This window comes from Cydia amplana, chromosome 10 (genome assembly GCF_948474715.1).
Source record: "Cydia amplana chromosome 10, ilCydAmpl1.1, whole genome shotgun sequence".
Taxonomy (NCBI): Eukaryota; Metazoa; Arthropoda; class Insecta; order Lepidoptera; family Tortricidae; genus Cydia; species Cydia amplana.
The window spans coordinates 7,581,634-7,600,795 of NC_086078.1; the positions used below are offsets into that span (position 1 = coordinate 7,581,634).

At 36.1% G+C, this 19,162-nt stretch overlaps 3 protein-coding genes across 4 annotated transcripts in view; 1 reads left to right on the forward strand and 2 right to left on the reverse strand.

The window, feature by feature from the left end:
- LOC134651346 (organic cation transporter protein) overlaps positions 1 to 19,162 on the reverse strand; it is a 499,346-nt gene that overhangs the window by 468,641 nt on the left and 11,543 nt on the right. The window contains exon 3 of one of the 2 annotated variants that reach the window (XR_010097104.1): positions 8,680 to 10,249. Coding sequence is in view for 1 of the 2 variants with exons in the window: in XM_063506422.1 (XP_063362492.1) it covers positions 15,913 to 17,389 (1,477 nt within the window). In the remaining variant the exon portion in view is untranslated. Of the gene's footprint in view, positions 1 to 8,679; positions 10,250 to 15,821; positions 17,390 to 19,162 lie in introns of those variants that run through there. The other variant, XM_063506422.1, reaches the window with a different exon arrangement.
- LOC134651546 (histone deacetylase complex subunit SAP18) lies at positions 58 to 747 on the reverse strand. The gene is made up of 2 exons (XM_063506651.1): positions 619 to 747; positions 58 to 512 (listed from the first exon to the last, which is right to left on the reverse strand). Exons 1-2 carry the CDS (start codon positions 679 to 681, stop codon positions 108 to 110), a joined length of 468 nt encoding a protein of 155 aa, XP_063362721.1. The 5' UTR covers positions 682 to 747; the 3' UTR covers positions 58 to 107.
- Positions 1,279 to 2,227, forward strand: LOC134651805 (protein sarah). The gene has a single exon (XM_063506915.1). The coding sequence runs from the start codon at positions 1,472 to 1,474 to the stop codon at positions 2,138 to 2,140; it is 669 nt and encodes a 222-aa protein (XP_063362985.1). The 5' UTR covers positions 1,279 to 1,471; the 3' UTR covers positions 2,141 to 2,227.

Here is a 19,162-nt window from a genome sequence, read left to right on the forward strand (position 1 = left end):
GATGATGAGTAATAGATTATAGTGATTTATTTATGTCAACAATTAATGACATATTTAGAAAATCCAGACATTTTTACTGTAAACTGTTTATGACCAATTACTTGTATTTAATATGGTCGATTGTTGAGGTATGGCTGTGGCCGCCTCATCGGAGGTGGCATTCTGTTTGGTGGTGTAATTGATATGTCCAAGTAGCTGCCAATTTGGAATTTGACACTGCTCAAAGTTTTGTTGTCATCCCCACCGCGTTGGCCGGAGCATGTCACTCCTATCTCTCTCATCCTATATGTTGGTGATCTCATATCAGGGTACACAATAGCAAAATCGAAATAGGTTCCCTTGCGTCGGGTCTCGGGATTAACTTCCTTGACAAGACCTGTTAGCTCGCGGAGTGTTGCATCCATCCAGGTGTAAATTTGTAATTCATTTTGGGGAACGTTACCCCTCGCGTAGTCACCTGGCGAATTGTGACGACCAGTAGAACAGAACACTCGAAGAAGCAGGGGACATGTCTACAACAAAATATAATATTGTTAGCATAAAACACTTTGTATTGCAAATGTTAAAAAACAACTCATACCTATCTGGATTAGCAAAATAAAAATATACTTAACCCACCTTTTCCCTATCAACCGGCTTAACCTCTTCAGCAATCATGGACTCCAGTCCAGCCATTTTCATAATATGTACAAAGTACACACCAGTAACTACCTATATATTATTACTTAATGACTTTTTTGCTTAATTTGAGCTTAATTCACAATAAAATAAACTAATCGCAAATCACCAGCAAATAAACAACGCTGTCAATAATGTCAATAAAATAAAATTGGTTTGGTTGCATAGATGTATTTTTGGTTGGTTATTGGTTATGATGTTTTTTTTAACGGTTATGGCCTGGATGCGAGTCCTTTAAGCCAAGGTTATAATATGATTTGATTTAAGACCCCTCCAAACTCGTGCGCGAATCACGGCGCGAAGTCGCGAACTCGAGTGCGGAGTCGAGATCGCAGATCTGTAATATCAACTCCACACTCGCGTTCACGTCTTCGCACGGCGATTCGCGCACGATGTGGATGTAAAGCCCCCACATCTACAGATATAGTTTGTCAAAGGACTGTCTCATTTCAAACATAGACAGAGAGAATCATAGTATCTTTGTCTTACACTAGTACTAGCACCCTTATCTTATTCACTGACAAATTGGTTTGACCAACCATATTAACACTAGTGTGTAATCGGCCTAATATTGTTTTATTTTTATTTATTTCATTGGGCAACACTTGCTCCAAAGTGTCATGTCAGTTGTCGGTTCTGTAATGTAATCGATTATTTTTCACGTAATTGTTTTTTATTATGAAGATATTATATACGTGAAACAAACTTTGATTATGGTCTTACTGCATCGCCTGCACTAGTGAAATCGGCGGACAATTTTTTTGTGCATTAGTTCTTTCGAGGCAGGTACAATATGGCACACAAGGAGGAGGATGAGCCTTTTCAAGAAGAAGACGTTTATATCAACCCCGAAGATGGTATGCCTAATGTTCACCCCAATATAGCTAATTTAGAACATGAAAGTGACTCACAGGACGAAGTCAACGATTTGGACGACATACCGAAGTCTGTTATTGTCACAAACATTCATAGTGACGTTTTCGCAAACGCAAAACTAAAAGCCGAATTGGAAGATCTTTTCCGAACCTTTTCGGAGAACGTTACATTTCAGTGGCTCCGCAGTTTTAAGCGGTTGCGTGTGAACTATGACAGCCCATTGGCGGCCGCTAACGCCCGTGTGCAACTACACCAGTATCAGTTTTATAACTCGTGTATAAACTGTTATTTCGCTCAGCCGGTGACGCCCATTTCTTTTAAGAATCTGAGGCCGCCCGCTCCCGTAAAGCAATTTTTGATTTCTCCGCCGTCGAGCCCGCCAGTGGGATGGGAACCGCGAGAGGAGGGCGAGCCGCTGGTGAACCACGACCTGTTGGCGGCGCTGGCGACCCTGGCGCCGGGCGAGAGCCACGAGCTGCACGCGCCGACGCCAACACAGCCAGCCATCGTTGTGCACACGGCCCTCGCCCCTGAGGGCGCCCCGCGCCCCTGCACTATTCCCCACACCCGCTGTCCTAATTATTGATATATTTTTTTAATCTAATTACTTTTCTAGTTCATGTAGAAGTTTGAGTGCTTTTTATTCATTCACAAGCAACACTGGTCTCATGAACACCAAAGATTGCATAATGAGTAAACAGCATATAACTCTCTAAATTGTTGACATGCCATGTCGGCTTGTGTTAAGTTAGGCTGAATAGTATAATACTAATTGCTTTATATGCCTAGTTTATTATTTAATTTAACACTTAAAAGTTGAATTGGTGCTATTCTTATTGAAAAAGGAATTTAACAATGTTTATTTATGTAATTGTTTTATATTGGAGAGTACATGTTGGCTTAAGATAGATTTTTATTTTTTAAACAATATTTAAGAGGGTAATCTTGGAAGTTTTGTCAATAGAAATTCTTATTACTTTCTATTAAAAAAAAATTGTACAGTATTACTACTATCATGATTTAATGCATTGGGTATTTAATCTAATTGAATTACCAACAACAGTGTGCACAAAATAGTGTTTTGTTTATAGTGTTTTATGCCTAGTATTCTGCCCCCTTAAGCCAATTAGCGGTATCTCAAATCAAAATTTAATGCAAACATATACTTTAAATTCTTTATCTTATAGTTCCATTTTCAATGTTATTTGTTTTTGAGATACCGCTAATTGGCTTAAGGGGGCAGTATTTTATTTACAAACGAACTGTATAATAATGGTGTTATTTTAACAAGGACATGTAAAATATTAAACCCTATAAGTGATGTTTTTTGACTAAATTATGGAGTTTCTTGGGATTTGTAAGAAAACAATCTAATTATTTGTTACCTGAAAAGTTGTCTTTTATTTATTGAAGTCTTGGGATTACCTTCTTGAGTACTTATCTAAAGTTGGATATGTTACTAACATAGATTTTGTATGTGGCTTTGTTACATGTAGGCAATAGGACACATATCAGCCATCTAGACCAATTTGTTATGTTTTACTCAATATAATTAAAGTGATTGAACTAATGGATACATGTTCCTATTTCATTACTTTAATTATCAGGAATTCTGAATTTAAATGATTGTTATTGCATTTGTAGACTCATAGATTGTTGTGATATAATGTAAATTTTAAATTTGTGATGTCATATTACAAATGATGTGTAAATAATAAATTATTTTTGCAACAAGCAAAATTATCTAAGGAATCGAAGTGACACCAACACATTGCTTTTTAACAGTTATACAGTATTTAAATATAAAAAATCATTTAGTATGTGTTTATCAATTATTATTTGATCTTGATGTATTAGGATTCTACAAGTTTCAGTATCATCATCTGGTGTCCTTATTTACTTGCCATAGAAATTAGTAAGTACCTAACAAAATAAATACTGTCTTATTTTGAATGTTATTGTTATATAATACCTAATTCTTATGGTTCGCTCAACTGCTATGTTTCTGTCATAAAATATACCTTACATATAAGGTTGATCTAATTTGTTTCGTCCTCAATATTAAGGAATTTGGTAGTCAATTAGCATTAATTATAGTGTTTTTGCAGCTCTAAACAGTCTTAACTACGGTTAACTCAATACCTACATGAGATGGGTACTTTTTTAATCTGAAACCATATAATGTTCATTTGCTATTTTTTTTTACAAAATATTAACAGTGTATTTACAGGTGTTTTAGTAACTTTACTGTCAATATTAGTTATTGTCAATACCTACAGTAATATGCCAAAAATAGTGGATTCAACACTTGGTTTATACATTTGTAACATTCTTCCTTATAATGCTGAGGCATTTTTGAGAAGTCATTTGCTGAGACAAAGTTTCGATGTTTTCTTCATACATGCTGTTAATCCCAGACCCATATTATGATGATTGACCTCTCTTTATTCAATGTACGACTACGATCGAAATGTATTGTTACAAAGCCTATTCTAAATCATATGGTGTTGTCAGTTTTGTGAGGTCTAACTGGAGTAGGTAAATAAATCATGTTTCGGCCGATGATTCAGTTTCGGCCGAGCCTAGAGCAAAGCCGAACCTTCGGTTTCGGCAAACAATTTTGATCGGACATTAGTAAATATCTCCTATATACCTAATACGTGTGTCCCCCCCCCCCCCTTTGAACATAGAAAGTAGGTATATGTAATCTCGAGGACCTTTACATCTAAATGGTCTCAGCCTATTGCTTCTTTTTATAAAAATGTCTGTGTTCACTGTATTCAGATCAATGTTTCGTCTCGATGTTTTTTTATCTCACTGTGATTTCAATATTATTGTTTGTTGTAAATATTAAATGGTATTGTTTTACCATTGGGTTTTAATATGTATTTTCAAGAAACGGTTTTTCTGAAACAAATTATTTATTTATTTATTTGAAAAATGTTTACATGATCTTACAGACAGATCCAATGCGCCATGAAACTTAACATTAACATATACCAAGCAGGTACATATAACTATTACAAATAACACAATTACAAATCACTATAGCCCCTTATCACATCCACAATTACACCTTAACGGAGGTAGGCCTCGCATCCATCACCTCACAGAATCTCAGTAGTAAGTACAATGTAGTAAGTCACCAGATTCGGAAAACCCTATACTTAAGTGTTCCAGGGTTACGTGCCAAATAACCCAAGGCGTTATTAACTTATTAAGTACTACTTTGCTAACCGAATCTTTTATTTTATTTTTCTGTAATTTTGTTTATTTTGTGTTGCGCAGTACTTTAGAGCTTAAATATGTAATTAATATTTACTTACTTACCAAGCACTGGCATACTTACCTATCGGGAACTTGTGTAGATATGTGCATATTCAGAGATGGGAGATTCCACTTATAACATAATAATAAATTCCTGGCTGAAATAATACGACAGATAGGTATTTGTGATCATAGGTATTGTATGATTCCTAATTATTTTTCAGAAATCGAGCTACGGAGGTACCTATAAAGTATGGAACCGGTACCTGACTATTGTTAAGCCTTCCACCTTGCTCATTCCCAGTGCCAAATCCCTGGGTAAGTACGTACCTACTTACCTATATTATAATGCATCTACTTATTTATTTAAATTTTAAAATATGTTTTGGACCAATATCACGGGCGTTTTGAAGCGTTTTTTTACCTACGTTTATTTTTGAAAGCGCATGGTGTCCACCAACCACTCCTAGGTATTCGCTAGGTGCACGACTGGTGCTGCCCTCATTTTGGCAGACTTTCTACGTTAAATCTTATGGAGTAAAGTTAGTTCAACCGGCTGCCGCTAGTACTAATGGCGGCCATTCCATAAGATTACCTGTGTTTGTGACGATCAGCGCCACTTCCCCCTCCACCGACTTCGCACCTTGCCAATAGGGAATTGGGGACCGTGCGCGTTGGAAGGTCTGCCATCTTGTGGCCTAAATCGGAAACTTAAACTTTACATTGACATTTCACGCCAAAGCAGGTGCTGCCCTCTACAGCTACGTACGTTGTCTTGTGCATTTAGGTACTGCCATCTTGTGGCCGACATTGGAAGCTTAAACTAGAACTCCTGTGCTGCTCCCTACAGTTCATGCACGCTCCCTGTACAAAAACGCTGTCTAAAATAATTAAAATCAATTAATTTGTAACCCGATTTTACTACCTTCATAATTATTTCTTTCATTTTTCGAAGCTGTCTTTGAATGAAAAAAATGCCCCTTAATTTATGTTAGGTCTCGTTTAATTTCTGTAAAACTTAGGTAGGTATACATACCTAATGCCATAAGGTAGGACCGAATCAGTAGGTAGGTATACCCAATGAAACTACGAAAAAGTTTTTGATAACTATCTATTATAAACGAATTTGTACATGTTGTTCTGAATAATATACAATTTACATATTTTCAGTTTTCCTACTATTTACAGTATTTATCATGATACATTTTTCATACATTCTTAAAATTAAAAACAAATTAGCGCATTCATTCCTAAATTAAGGTAATTTAGAGTTCAGTACCTATTTTTTTGAGAATCATTTGACAATACCAATACCTACATTCGTCTAGGAAAAAATACCTACTCGATAATTTCATTGCTCAACGGATGCAACGAAAGGTGGAAACAATAACCTACGTACATTTCATTTCAGGCAAAGTTAGGTCACCAAGCTAAATTGGCAACGCTTTTGATAGCGCAGTCTGCGTAAGTGTTATTTGGGTGAATCAACTTTTTAGTGTTCACCATCACACGTACAGAGTCCCTGATCGATAATACAAAATTAAATAAAAGTAATGAGTTTTTTAGTATTCCGTTATGTTCCTATTCATATTATCTAACATTTTATTACAAAACATTTTATTTTGTTTACAATTTACCCGTTCTATATTGGTTGTCCGAAAGACCAAAAGTTGGTTTTCAATAGTAGGACAGATTGTCCCCGTGCAACGGTGCACCATAAAACTTTGTATCATAAAAAAATACTGTTGTGGAATTGGTATTTAAACACATAATCATGTTTATGGATAAGTATACTTAATAAAACATACCGATTATATTATATATTATAGATGATATTTGCGTTAGTTGGTTTATGAATAAATTGCCTTTTAATTTTGTCCCTTTAATTATCCACGCCATGCAGGTCAACTGGACAACCATAAATTAGTTATGAAATCTAAATATAGATAACGTAGTAAGATACTTGACAACAAGTTCAAATTTCTGGTAAGCAGATAGGCCTACCAGTCATTTTGATTACACGAAACTCGCGGCGTCAGTCGGTCGAGTACTGTTGGAGAGCGTGGGTGGCTTTATTGCATGTCCATCGGACCACTGGCACAAATACATAAATACTTAACATATTACAATAAATGACATTGTACCAGATACTATTTAATATATATTTTACCGTAAGGGTGAAAAAAACACAAAAAATCCTTAATATTTATTATACGGCTGAAAGTTTTAGAAAAGTCCCTCAGACAACTAGTCACTTGGACAACGGAAGTGGTTGTCCGTAGGACATTTTGGTTGTCCCTTGGACAAAAACGACGATATAAGATTTTTTATAAGGTATGAAACAAATTTAATTATCTATCAGAAAGCACTAACATACATATATATGTTATTGCTTGCTGATATTTTATTAAATTTGTATCATTTAGTACCCTCTTTAAGATTTATTATTAATATTTCCATTGGACAACCAGATATGTCTATGGGACAACTAAGTTGTCCCTTAATTGAAAACCACATATCATTATTTTATTTCTTTTTAAATTCAAGAGCAGTTCATAAATGTTTAAAGATACAATAACACAATATAAAAGAAAGTAGCAGAAGCAATTTTCTTTCATTACTATAACTATTTCGCGTTTAAATTAAAAAGTTCCGATTCTGTTAAATAAGAGTTGTCCAGGGGACACGTTTAAGGGATATATTGTGAGATTTCGTGAGATATATGCCATATATAAAGATAATATATTAAACTGCATTGTTTAATGAATGTAAGTATAATAATTTTTAAACAATAATTGATACAATAATACAATACAAATACTTACTCTTTATTGCACACCTCATTACAGAAAACAATACGGATAATACAGGAAGAAGAGGTTAAACAACAGGCGGTCTTATCGCTAAAAAGCGATCTCTTCCAGACAACCTTTAGGTAGCGGAAATTAATAAATTTATGTCATGTCAGTAGGTGTTTCATATTCAATATAAGAATTTTAGCACAGAAAAACACAATACAAAACAGTATAACACAAATAAAAATAAAATAAGATACATACATATACATACACAAATACATATATATATATATATATATATAATAAATATGCCAGCTATAGGCAGGGCTGATCTGGGCTGGTGAACATTTTTAGCCAATATCACTAAATTCTTAAAGAAACAGCTCTGCTGTATATGCATAATCATAAACAAGAGAACATTATCTTTAAAATAAAATATATAAATATGGAAAATAAGAACTAAAAATAAAAATCCACAATTTCATCACCCATTTAAAAGTCATAATTTCATAGAAGTTTGACGTTTAAAATAACACTTGCACAGTCTGGGCTATCAAAATCGCTGCCAACTTAGCGTGGTCTATTTTTATTTCGCGCATTTTCTCAAATGTAACCTAGGCGTCGTTTTAATAATGAGGATTGCGTAAAGTTTAACGCATATGACGCTGCAGTCGTTTTAAAAACATGTATTTTTATAGGTAGGTACAGTCAGCGTCAAATACTTTGTAACAGTCAAAGTGGCCAAATAGTTCGGTACACCATACTAAATATATGGTGTACCGAACTATTTGGCTACTTTGGTTGCTACAAAGTATCTGACGCTGACTGTACCTGTGCCAAATTCAAAGAAAGATTATCCACTACTACTTACACACGTTTTGGGTTCCTGAAAGATGGAAACATTTATAAGATGTGGGGTTTAAGTGTTTTAAAATATTAGAGTCAGGCTAACTTTCCACCGAATGGAACAGAACGAAGTGAGAGGTGTCATTATAAACGTGATATATTTTTATAGAAATTTGCCATTCATTATGATATTGCGACTTTAAATATCAAATACCTATGGAGTCATGTACAACTGCGACTAATTGAGATGATAAAAAGACTAGATCCTGTGATTGCAATTATGTTACGCTTTGCTCATATCTCGGAGAGGTACCATTGATTCTCCCCCTTTGTCATCTTCCTCTGCAACTCTTCGTTTCTTTCCTAAACAACTTGTGAAACAAGTGTCTCCCAAACCAAATTTTTCCCCATCCGCTAACGATTGTGGCATGGGTTGATTCATGGTTTCGGGTAAAAATAAAGTTAGAAATCCTGATATCAGGGCTATAACTCCAAATATAACAGCGGGAATTTTCGGGTCGAAAGAATCGAGCAATGTAATGAGAGGTGTCAACGCCCCGGATAGCCTAGCACACATAGATCCCAGTCCTATAGCTGAATTGCGGACAACAGTGGGAAATAGTTCTGCTGAATAATTGTACACAATAGCAAAAGATCCTGCAATGAACAGTTTGCCTACAATAACAATAACTGTAGAGATTATGCTGCCCGCCGGTATAAATGTAGCCACGATACACGCAGTACCGCCTATCAACATCATAGAGCTGATCAACGGCCTTCGACCCCAGATATCAAGAAAGTATATGACTGCACCATAACTCGGGAATTCCACGAAACCCAAGACAGCTAAAATCAGGTAAGGGTTACCTTCTAGTTTACCACAGCTCAATGAAAGTCCATAGTAAACTAAAGAATTTGCAAACCAACAAAGACACACATTTAGGGTCTTCTTTCTTAAATTGGGGGTCTTAAAAAGATCTATCGTGCGAGCAGCTGGTACCTCAGTTCCCTTAGATGATTCGGCTTTACCTCTGGACACGAGTTGAGCCTTATCTAGTCTTTCGGTAAATTTGTTACACTTTAAAGCTTTTTCTACTATATCCACCGCTTCCTTAGCTCTGCCTTGAGCCCACAGCCATCTTGGAGATTCGTCCATAATCCAAATGTGCGGTATAAGCAAAAGGCCATGCAACCCATAAACTACTTGTAAAATTTGTCGGTCATCAATGATTGCACCCCACATTGCTACCAACATTATACCCACAGCAAAAGCAGCTTGAAAAGCTACTCCGCATGCTGTTCGTTTGCTAGGCCCTACAATCTCCATAGATAATACGAACCCCGTTATATACGCTCCAGCAGAACCAAAAATTCCATACAGAAATGAGATTACTAAAAAGGACCAATATTCTGGTATAAACGCCACTAAAACTCCAAGAATTAATTGCAGTACCGAAGACCAGCAAAATATAGTTTTTCTTCCAAATTTGTCAGCCATGCCTCCTAAGACGATTGCTCCAGTGAACACTCCCAGCATGTAGGCCGTTTGTGCTAGTGCGCCCATCCACCTTTTGTCACAAACCAGTTCCCATTCAATCGCTCTCGACGAGGATCTATATTTTGTGTCAAACACCCATTTGTTGCATTTCCCGGTGTTATTTAGTTCGTCCGTAAACATAAGGCAGTTATGTAGCCTGTTTTCAATTGAAGGAATAGCCCTCGTCACTTCTGTAGAATTCCATAATGCTGTTGTGATATTTGTGTCTACGCCGTCAATCCAGCACCTGAAATGTACAAAAATAGTTTTATAATCAATCAGCTTGATTTTTTGAAGTAGATAAGATAACAAACCAAGACGAACGATGTTGCACAAATCACACGTGACTCGCACCAAAGTCGTCAATGGCCATCAGACTAAGAGTTTTTTTTACTAACATTTACTTCGGATAAAAAAAAAATGGTTATAACCATGGACCTGTTCATGGTTATAACCATGTCATATACGTCTTCTAATCTAGAGTGAGTTAAGAGTTAACCTACCAGTTAGCTTCAATTCATCGCCGTTCATAATAAGTGTAACCTCACTAATATCAAGTGGACGTCAATTAAACCGTTGACCAGTAGAGTTGAAATAATATCAGGTGAACTATTTTCACTCCACAAGCCCAAGTCGAAAAGTTAGTCATTAGATATAGGTACTGTTGAAGCAAGTCTACGTGTCTTTGGCACAGTCAGTTCTTGTCTACTGCATACCGGTTTGGGGTGGGGCTTCGAAAATGAAATTCCTCGAACTTGAGAGGGCTCAAAGATCACTACTGAAGGTGATGTATGCTAAACCCTTTAGATTTCCCACAAAAGACCTATACGACATCTGTGATCTGCTGTCAGTTAGGAAGCTCTACATACTACATGCAGTCTTGAAACGGCACAAAACATTAACCTATAAAACTAACACAAACTCTACCAATAGACGAAGGAAACCAAATGCAATTAAAGTAACCAAAACTAATTCCAAATATGCCAAGAGACAGTATGAGGCTCGTTCAGCCAATCTATATAATAAAATAAACAGTAAAATTAATATTTGTCCGACCGTCCATAAGGAATGTAAGGAAAAAGTATGTAACTGGCTAAAAAACCTAAGTTATAATGAAATTGAACAAATGTTAGAATAATACAAACGTACACGCACACACACACACACCCACACACACACACACACACACACACACACACACACACACACGCACACGCACACACACACGTACACACACCACAAATATGTTTTCTCCTTATATTGTACTCGAGTACCTACTGTACCTCTACTTATCTAGGTACCTCTTCTTATTATTTTATATTGTAAACCTTATACTGACGCCTTCAGCGCGTCTATTCCAAATCTTTAAAATTAAAATTACTGTAAACCACCTGTTTATTATATAACGTCTACTTTAAGCTACAATTTGTGGAGGAGCGGTGTTCTCTTAACACAAGTATTTAAAATACTTAAAAAGAGGCACCGGATCAGATATTGTAATTTAAATTAAGTTAACGAATAAATCATTTTTATTTTTTATTTATTATTTTTATTAGGTACCATAACTTCGTTGAATACCTATATATATATTTACTTTTCATAAGTTGCCTAACAGTTAACAGTTGCTATTTCACACTCTTTAAAAACGGCTGGTATCCTGCGATTCTGTTAAAATATACCTATCCTTTAGTAGATACATGAAAGTACTTTAGGTACCATTTGTAATTAAACACTGATTATATTTTAGTAAGATCTTTATCTTACTTACATAATATAAGTCATTCGGTTATTTCTGCGTGTTATGAAAGTTTGATACTAATAAGCGCTGTACGGGTTGAATAGCTTTCGACTTAAAATTAAAACGCCACCCGCGACGGACGTAGTGAGGTATTTCAGTGTTAACTCTCAAGGTGAAAAAAATTCTGCTAGAGTTAGACCAAGCTAAGTTTGCAGCGATTTTGGTAGCCCAGACGCAGCAGATGTTATTTTAAACGCCAAAATTTTATGAGATTAAGACGTTTAAATAACACTTGCACCGTCTGGGCCCATACTCTGGGCTATCAAAAACGCTGCCAACTTGCTCTACCATGTGACACATACTGCTTTTCAAATCACCTACGCTACGAGTATATGTTTCAAAATATTATTCAAGCTAAATAAACGTATGCACGTAATCAAATATAAAGAAATTGTAATCGATTATGGGCATAATTACTACAATTAGGTACTTACTGTTTTCTTTTTTAATTGTGTTAATATTTTATACTGGCAATAAAATATCCTAGAACAGAAACGTGCCACTTTGATCCCTCCCCTCCTAGCAGGGAAGAAAAGTCCCACTTTGATCCCTCGTAGCGGGGAAGAAAAATCCCTTTTCCGAATAGGTGATGTGAAAACAGTATTAGATTGCACTAAACTTATAACTAAGTCATCTTTTCTTCAGTTAATAAGCTCTGTTAGAGCTGCTCTATTATTTAGGTAGGTGTACAATGGACGCCGCAGCGGGTGGTCACCGTTTGCTATGTTTGAATGCCTTCTTAGTAGAGATGTCACGAATATTCGGTATTCGGCCGAATGTAGCCTACTATTCGGCCGAATACCGAATATCTGTTGCACCTACTTAAAAAGAAAAATTGCACTATAAAAATAACCAAAAACTATGTAGAGTATATTTAGAATGTGTTCTTGGAAAGTTGTTAAATACGAAGACCCTTTTTTGAGCATTTGTTGATTAAAAAACATTTTATTTTTATCATGAGTCTGTTTTGTTTGACTCTATTCATTAATGCTGTTCAACAAAAATATATTATCTTAGCTATAACATCATCTAACGGTGAGCTTTGTTAGCGATCAGTTTTCATAATAATTGTGACTCAAAATGAATATTCGGTCGCCAAATATTCGGTATTCGGCCAAAACCACTATTCGGGGCATCTCTACTTCTTAGTCCGCCTCAAGAGGACTTCGCATGTGGCGGGTGCAAGGGACCACGCACATACATTTGCGAACATACCTAGCATTCGGACGCTGGCAGTCGTCAGCATGTGGTCAAGCGACCAAACCGGAGGTGGATTTTAACACATTCACTGCCAGATAAAAAACGGCGCACTACCCCAGAAACCGGTCGTCTATAGCTGTGTATAAAACAACCCGCCCAACGGGTTGTCCGGCATCTGAGCAAAGTTCACGAGCGCCCACCAGGTGGGTTCCTGACAGTGAATGTGTTAAACCCCAGCTCATGCCTACAGGAAATCTCATTTAATATTTGATAATTGCTCATGTTTTGGTATAGGACATTTAGGAAAACATCGTGGGAAAAAATGTCGTTGCCAAATAGCCGCTGCAAATTAATAAAACAAAGAGTGTTTAAGCGGTAAAAAACTTTATTAAAATTCATTGCTTTTAGACAATATAACGTTTAAAGCCTCATAACTGAAATGAGACATTATTACGATGATCTTAATCCTTTTACCGTCAAAGACGTAAACGGCACGCTAGGAAAAATTACAACAGGTTCCTAACTACTTATATTATAAATACATATATAGTAACCAGATATAGGTATTAGTTCTTCTTCGAAATTCAAGTCGACCGTAAGAAATAATATATTAGGTATTAGAAAGTATTTATTAACACATTCACCGCTGAGCTACGGTCGTAGCGCTACGTCGTAGCCGATAACATGGGTTTCCCGGTATGTAGTGAAAATGCTTCGTAGAGGGAAAACGCACGTGTCGTGTTTAGCGCTAAATGGGTTAAGGTATTCAATATTCATGTATTAACGTATAAGAGATTCAATTTAAGGTGTGGAAAGAAATATTTCGTTTTTAAAATTATGTGTAACAGTACATAGGTGCTCCTAAACAAGTCGGTTAAATCGCTTCTTCAGAGTGGTTTATCGCATTAATTTTTAAGTTTTTTTTACTACCTATTATAATTATTTAAATATTTGACTATTAAAAAAGTATCTCTTCAGAACCTTGCATGATCCCTGTATTAATTTACACTTATATCTACTTAACGACTTGTATTTAATAAAGTCGCAGTCTTGTAATATTTATAAAAAGTATGATTTGTCTTAAGTAAGTAAATATATATTTCGACCTACCTTTCTAGCATCATGATTATTAACATTTACGTTTGCGTGTGTAATTGGACCTTCATGTATGCGGTCAAGTCGCAGTAGCGGGGCGCTCATAATCATAACTCGGTCATTTCATTAGGTACTGGCTTGCATAGTATGAACTAGTCGAACAACCTTTTCCTACACTACACCTACAGGCGTTGAAGAAGCAGAGGGGCTATCGCGAAAACGAAATTCGCAAATTGCGGGGATCTTTCTCTTTTACTCCAATGAAGGCGTAATGAAAGTGACAGAGAAAGATGCCCGCAATTTGCGAACTTTGATTTTCGCGGTTACAGCCCAGCTCCGACTTGCCTGACGGCCTGAAGCCTGACGGTCATGTTTGACGCCCCGTCACTGATAGGTTGGTAGGTACTACTACTTATAGGTATACATATCAACAATGTACTGAGTAGGTACTGTACTTTTGTGGTCAGGTGTGTAGACAGTGTGTGTAGACAATTTAATGATTAATATTAGGTATCATATCACACAATTTGTAATGGAACATTGATTTTTTTGTTATCATTTAGTGACTATTATCTACTTAGTTTTAGGTACCTACTTATATTTATAGTTACCGTTTTATTAATAATACAACTTTGCTAAGTATCTGTTTGAACAGGAGTAAGAATAAAATATTATAAGTAGGTACCTATTATTATTGATATAAGGTAAATGTGGCTAATTCCGTCATAGGGACTATTCCGCCCACGAGCGTATATTTCTTTGATTTAAATTCGTATAGGTACGAATTTAATAGGAAAAAAATCCATCTGCTTTTGATCGCTGAAACTAAAAGCAATCGCTGCGTTATCGATGAAATTAACTATTTTGTTCGTTGTCCGAGAAAAATGCTAGTAGAGTAAGTACATAGAGGGAATAGCCTCTATGACATTAGCCACATCGACCTTAGGTAAATATTTTAACATTTAACAACTCCAAGCAAGGCGTGTATACATACATAAAGGAAAGCACGTAGGTAGGCAGTGTAGGCATAATAGTTTTCTCAAATAAGATCAACCTGTTTTATAATTTATAATTACGTAGAGAATCTAATGAATAGTTTATTAGTTGGTTAAGTTATATGAGACGTATTTAGGTAACGATAGAGGTACCCTACACAGGTAGATTAAAATCTTAAAGGTTACATACAAATATAACAATCCAAGAATGTAACGTAGGTAAATAGAACACACGAGCGATAATACAGTTGTAAATTGTTTGTATTCATATTATAAAGCAAGATCTAAAGATATATGTATGTACCTACATGTACCTATATATAAACTGTTTACATAAATGGCAGAGATCCATGTTATAGTGGAAACAAATTAAAAGTAACTACACTGGGCTATTAAACTTTTCTTTAAACCAGTCATTTGATTAAAATAAATGCACTGTAATAGTATTTATTATCATTGCCACATGAACGGATTTCACAAACATGATTTAATCGTTGTTACTGTCAGATAAGCGGCAATGAATTTATCATAACATTGACTAGATATTTAAAAATAATAATATCTAATTCTAATGTAAAATGACTACAATGAAGTAAACGTAAAAAAAATACTTCACCCTTATAGTATTTGATACTGTAAAGTCTGTTAGTTACTTATAATTATAAATATTATGATTAACTCTTCTGCCTAAAAAAATACATAAGGAGAGACAATAGTTAGTAGGCAAGAAACCAAGACAATTAAAAATGTACAATCTAAACTAAGCTTAATTTTTAGACAGCGTTGTGGCAAGGTTATTGTATACGATTATAATGGTAATTATTAGTTCTTCCCAATAGTTTCTAGGGGAACCATAGTTTCTGGTAAATCGATAGAAGCTTCGCTCATCCGCTTGCCGCTGCAATTCGTGAAACATGTGTCGCCAACGCCGAACTTCTCGCCGTCATCCAACGATTGTGGCAGATTCCGTCCGACAGTTTCGGGCAAGAAGAACGTAGAAGCTCCAGAAAACAAGGCCAAAAAGCCAAATATAATAGTTGGGATCTTTGGGTTTAGAGTGTCAAGCAAAGAGATTAATGGTGTTAAGGCGCCTGACACACTCGCGCACATACTGCCAAGTCCCACGCCGGAGCTCCGAACCACGGTAGGGAAAAGTTCAGCTGAGTATTTATAAATTATGGAGTATGAACCAGAAATAAATAGTTTTCCCACCATGACGATACCAGTCGTCGACGTAGATCCGTGGGGCAGCGCGGCTACGACGAGGCACGAAATTCCACCTAGTAACATCATAGTGCTAATAAGCGCTCTATGCCCGACTCTATCCAAAAAGTACACTATGATGACATAACTAGGCAACTCTACTACTCCCATCAAGAACATGATAAAATATGGGTTGCCTTCTAGTTTACCGGTATTAAGAGAGAGACCATAATACACAACGGAATTAGCGAACCAGCAACCACAAACGATTAAAGATTTTCTTAGCATGTTTGGAGTCTTGAACAAGTCGGAGGTCCCAGCTGAGTGTTCATCAGTGTATTTAGCACACGTCGCTTTGCAGTGGGAGACTAGCTGAGGGGTGTCTACAGTTTCAATAGATCTGTTAATTTTAAGCGCCTTCTCTACGATAGCCACTGACTCACGAGCGCGGCCCTGGGCCCAAAGCCACCTAGGAGATTCATCCATCAATAACCAATGTGGGAGTAAAATGACAGCATGTAGCGCGTAAACGATTTGTAAATAAAATCTGTTGTCAATAAGATATCCCCAAGCCGCCAGAAGCATTATGCCGACTGCAAACATTATTTGGAAAGTTACGCCGCATATTGTGCGTTTAGATGGTCCCACTAGCTCCATGGTTAGCACAAATCCGGCTATGTAAGACCCGGAGCCGAAGATACCGTACAGGAATCTGACAACCATGAAAGTGTAATATTCTGTTGTAAATGCTACAGCGGCCCCAAAGACTAGTTGCAACACCCCCGCAGCCACGAACACTGTTTTTCTTCCGAATCTGTCACACATCCTGCCGAGCACTAGGGAGCCTACGACGACTCCGAACATATAAGCTGTCTGCGCAGACGCTCCCATCCATCGCCGGCTGCAAACAAAGTCCCATTCGATGGCTCGGGACGAGGTGTAATACTTTGTGTTGAATACCCAAGATTCGCACTCCACTATGGTGTCGTTTTCGTACATCCTGCATGATTCCGCTTTATTCGTTTGATTGTTCAGCAGCAATATTGTAGAATTCGGCGGTGTATAGAAATTTGTATCTCCGTCTTGCAGTGCACACCTGAAATAGTGAGCATAACTATGAGTACGTAATACGATGTTCCTTTCATTAAACAACAATTGTGCAAACGTTAACTGTGCTTAGCGCTGGCGCTACATAAATTGATGGCGGTTGGAAATTTTAGGTACCTAAATGTCATGAAGCTTCATATTTTTACTATCCTGGTAGGTACAATAATGCTTTTAATCCGCTTGTCATTGGGCAAGTGCGTAACGGTAATTTTGGTGCAGTTTAATTATAGAGTTTGTCTTGTTGACTCGTTGTTATCTTTATTAAAGTTATCTTTCTTATTAATAGCATGCCCTTGACTAATACGCGTACCAGCACCGAAGATAATGTTATTTACTTCCTATACAATGGTTAATACGTAAGTATCTATCATTGTTAGATTTCATGCGTCAATGTGAAAAGCAATTTTGACATCCACACCATTAATGTAAAGCATGTGTATAAATAATCTTAAACTAAATAATATAGTTGTTCATGCATTTCCGTACCTAATGTGTTAGTATATGAAGATAAAGATATGAGCAAATGCAAGAAAATATGTATGATACAAAAGTCTGTACTTACGTTGAATAGTTTGATAAAAACCGCACCGATAGTAGCACTCCGGGCTTCAAAGAAAAATACCCAAATCCATCCTCAACCCTCGTACCGAAATGAAGCATAACTTAATTAAATAGGAATAGTGTTGAATTTTAAGCATATGGTTAAAGGCCCATCCCCGTATCAATAAACATCATAATCTAACGACGTCTACAAGATTTACATATTTTAATATTCATATATCACGACAACTTTGTACAATTACCTACTCAACCATAACCTGTGATATATAGCCTAACGATGCTTGCAAATACTACTATCAAAAATTATACCAACTCTTAAAATATTATTAAATCTACTACTTATCGGTAGGTACCGAAAAAATACAAACTAACTTAAATTACCCATAAGCCTTTTCTTTTCAGGTTTTAAGTAATGTTTGTGATTTAATCTATTCATGCTCATGCCTTATTACCTAGGTACCCACCTACTTAAAGTAGTTGCATAAAAATAAGAGTTTGAGATTAGGTAATTTGTATTGGCTCACAATTTTTATTCTTACGATTCATAATTATACGTGATGCTGATGTCTAATTCCAGGTTCTATAAGCCTACATTCAATAGGCTAAGTAATCATCGAGAAAAAAGTGTATTTGGGCGTTTTTTTTTTTAGTTGTCCCCTACACTTTTTTTTTCAAATTTGGGATTTTTTATTTATTTCTACTCAGAATCACGAGCTCTTTCTATCCTAATAGGAGAAAAAAAGTGTCCTAAGGGTTTTATTTCCGTCACCATTTTTCATAGACTTTGTATGGTGGTCGCGGAATGGAAAGACCGAAAAATGTATGGAAATTTTGGGACACTTTTTTTCTCCTATTAGGATAGAAAGAGCTCGTGATTCTGAGTAGAAATAACATAAAAAATCCCAAATTTGAAAAAAAGTGTAGGGGACAACTTTAAAAAAACGCCCATTTTCAATTACTTATTACTATTTTATCATTCATGGCATAATCTTTACACATCAATATTATCTTTACTTGTTGATTTAATCAGACGCTACTTTTGTTTTATTTATGTAACACAATTCATGAATAAACAGTAGATTTATAACTGGCAAAGAAATACATGTACCTATTATTAATGCCCTCATCATCACCCACTTGAAATTTTCACGATTAGCTGATATCATGATATGTAATTACCAAAAGAGATATAAGTGTAGTG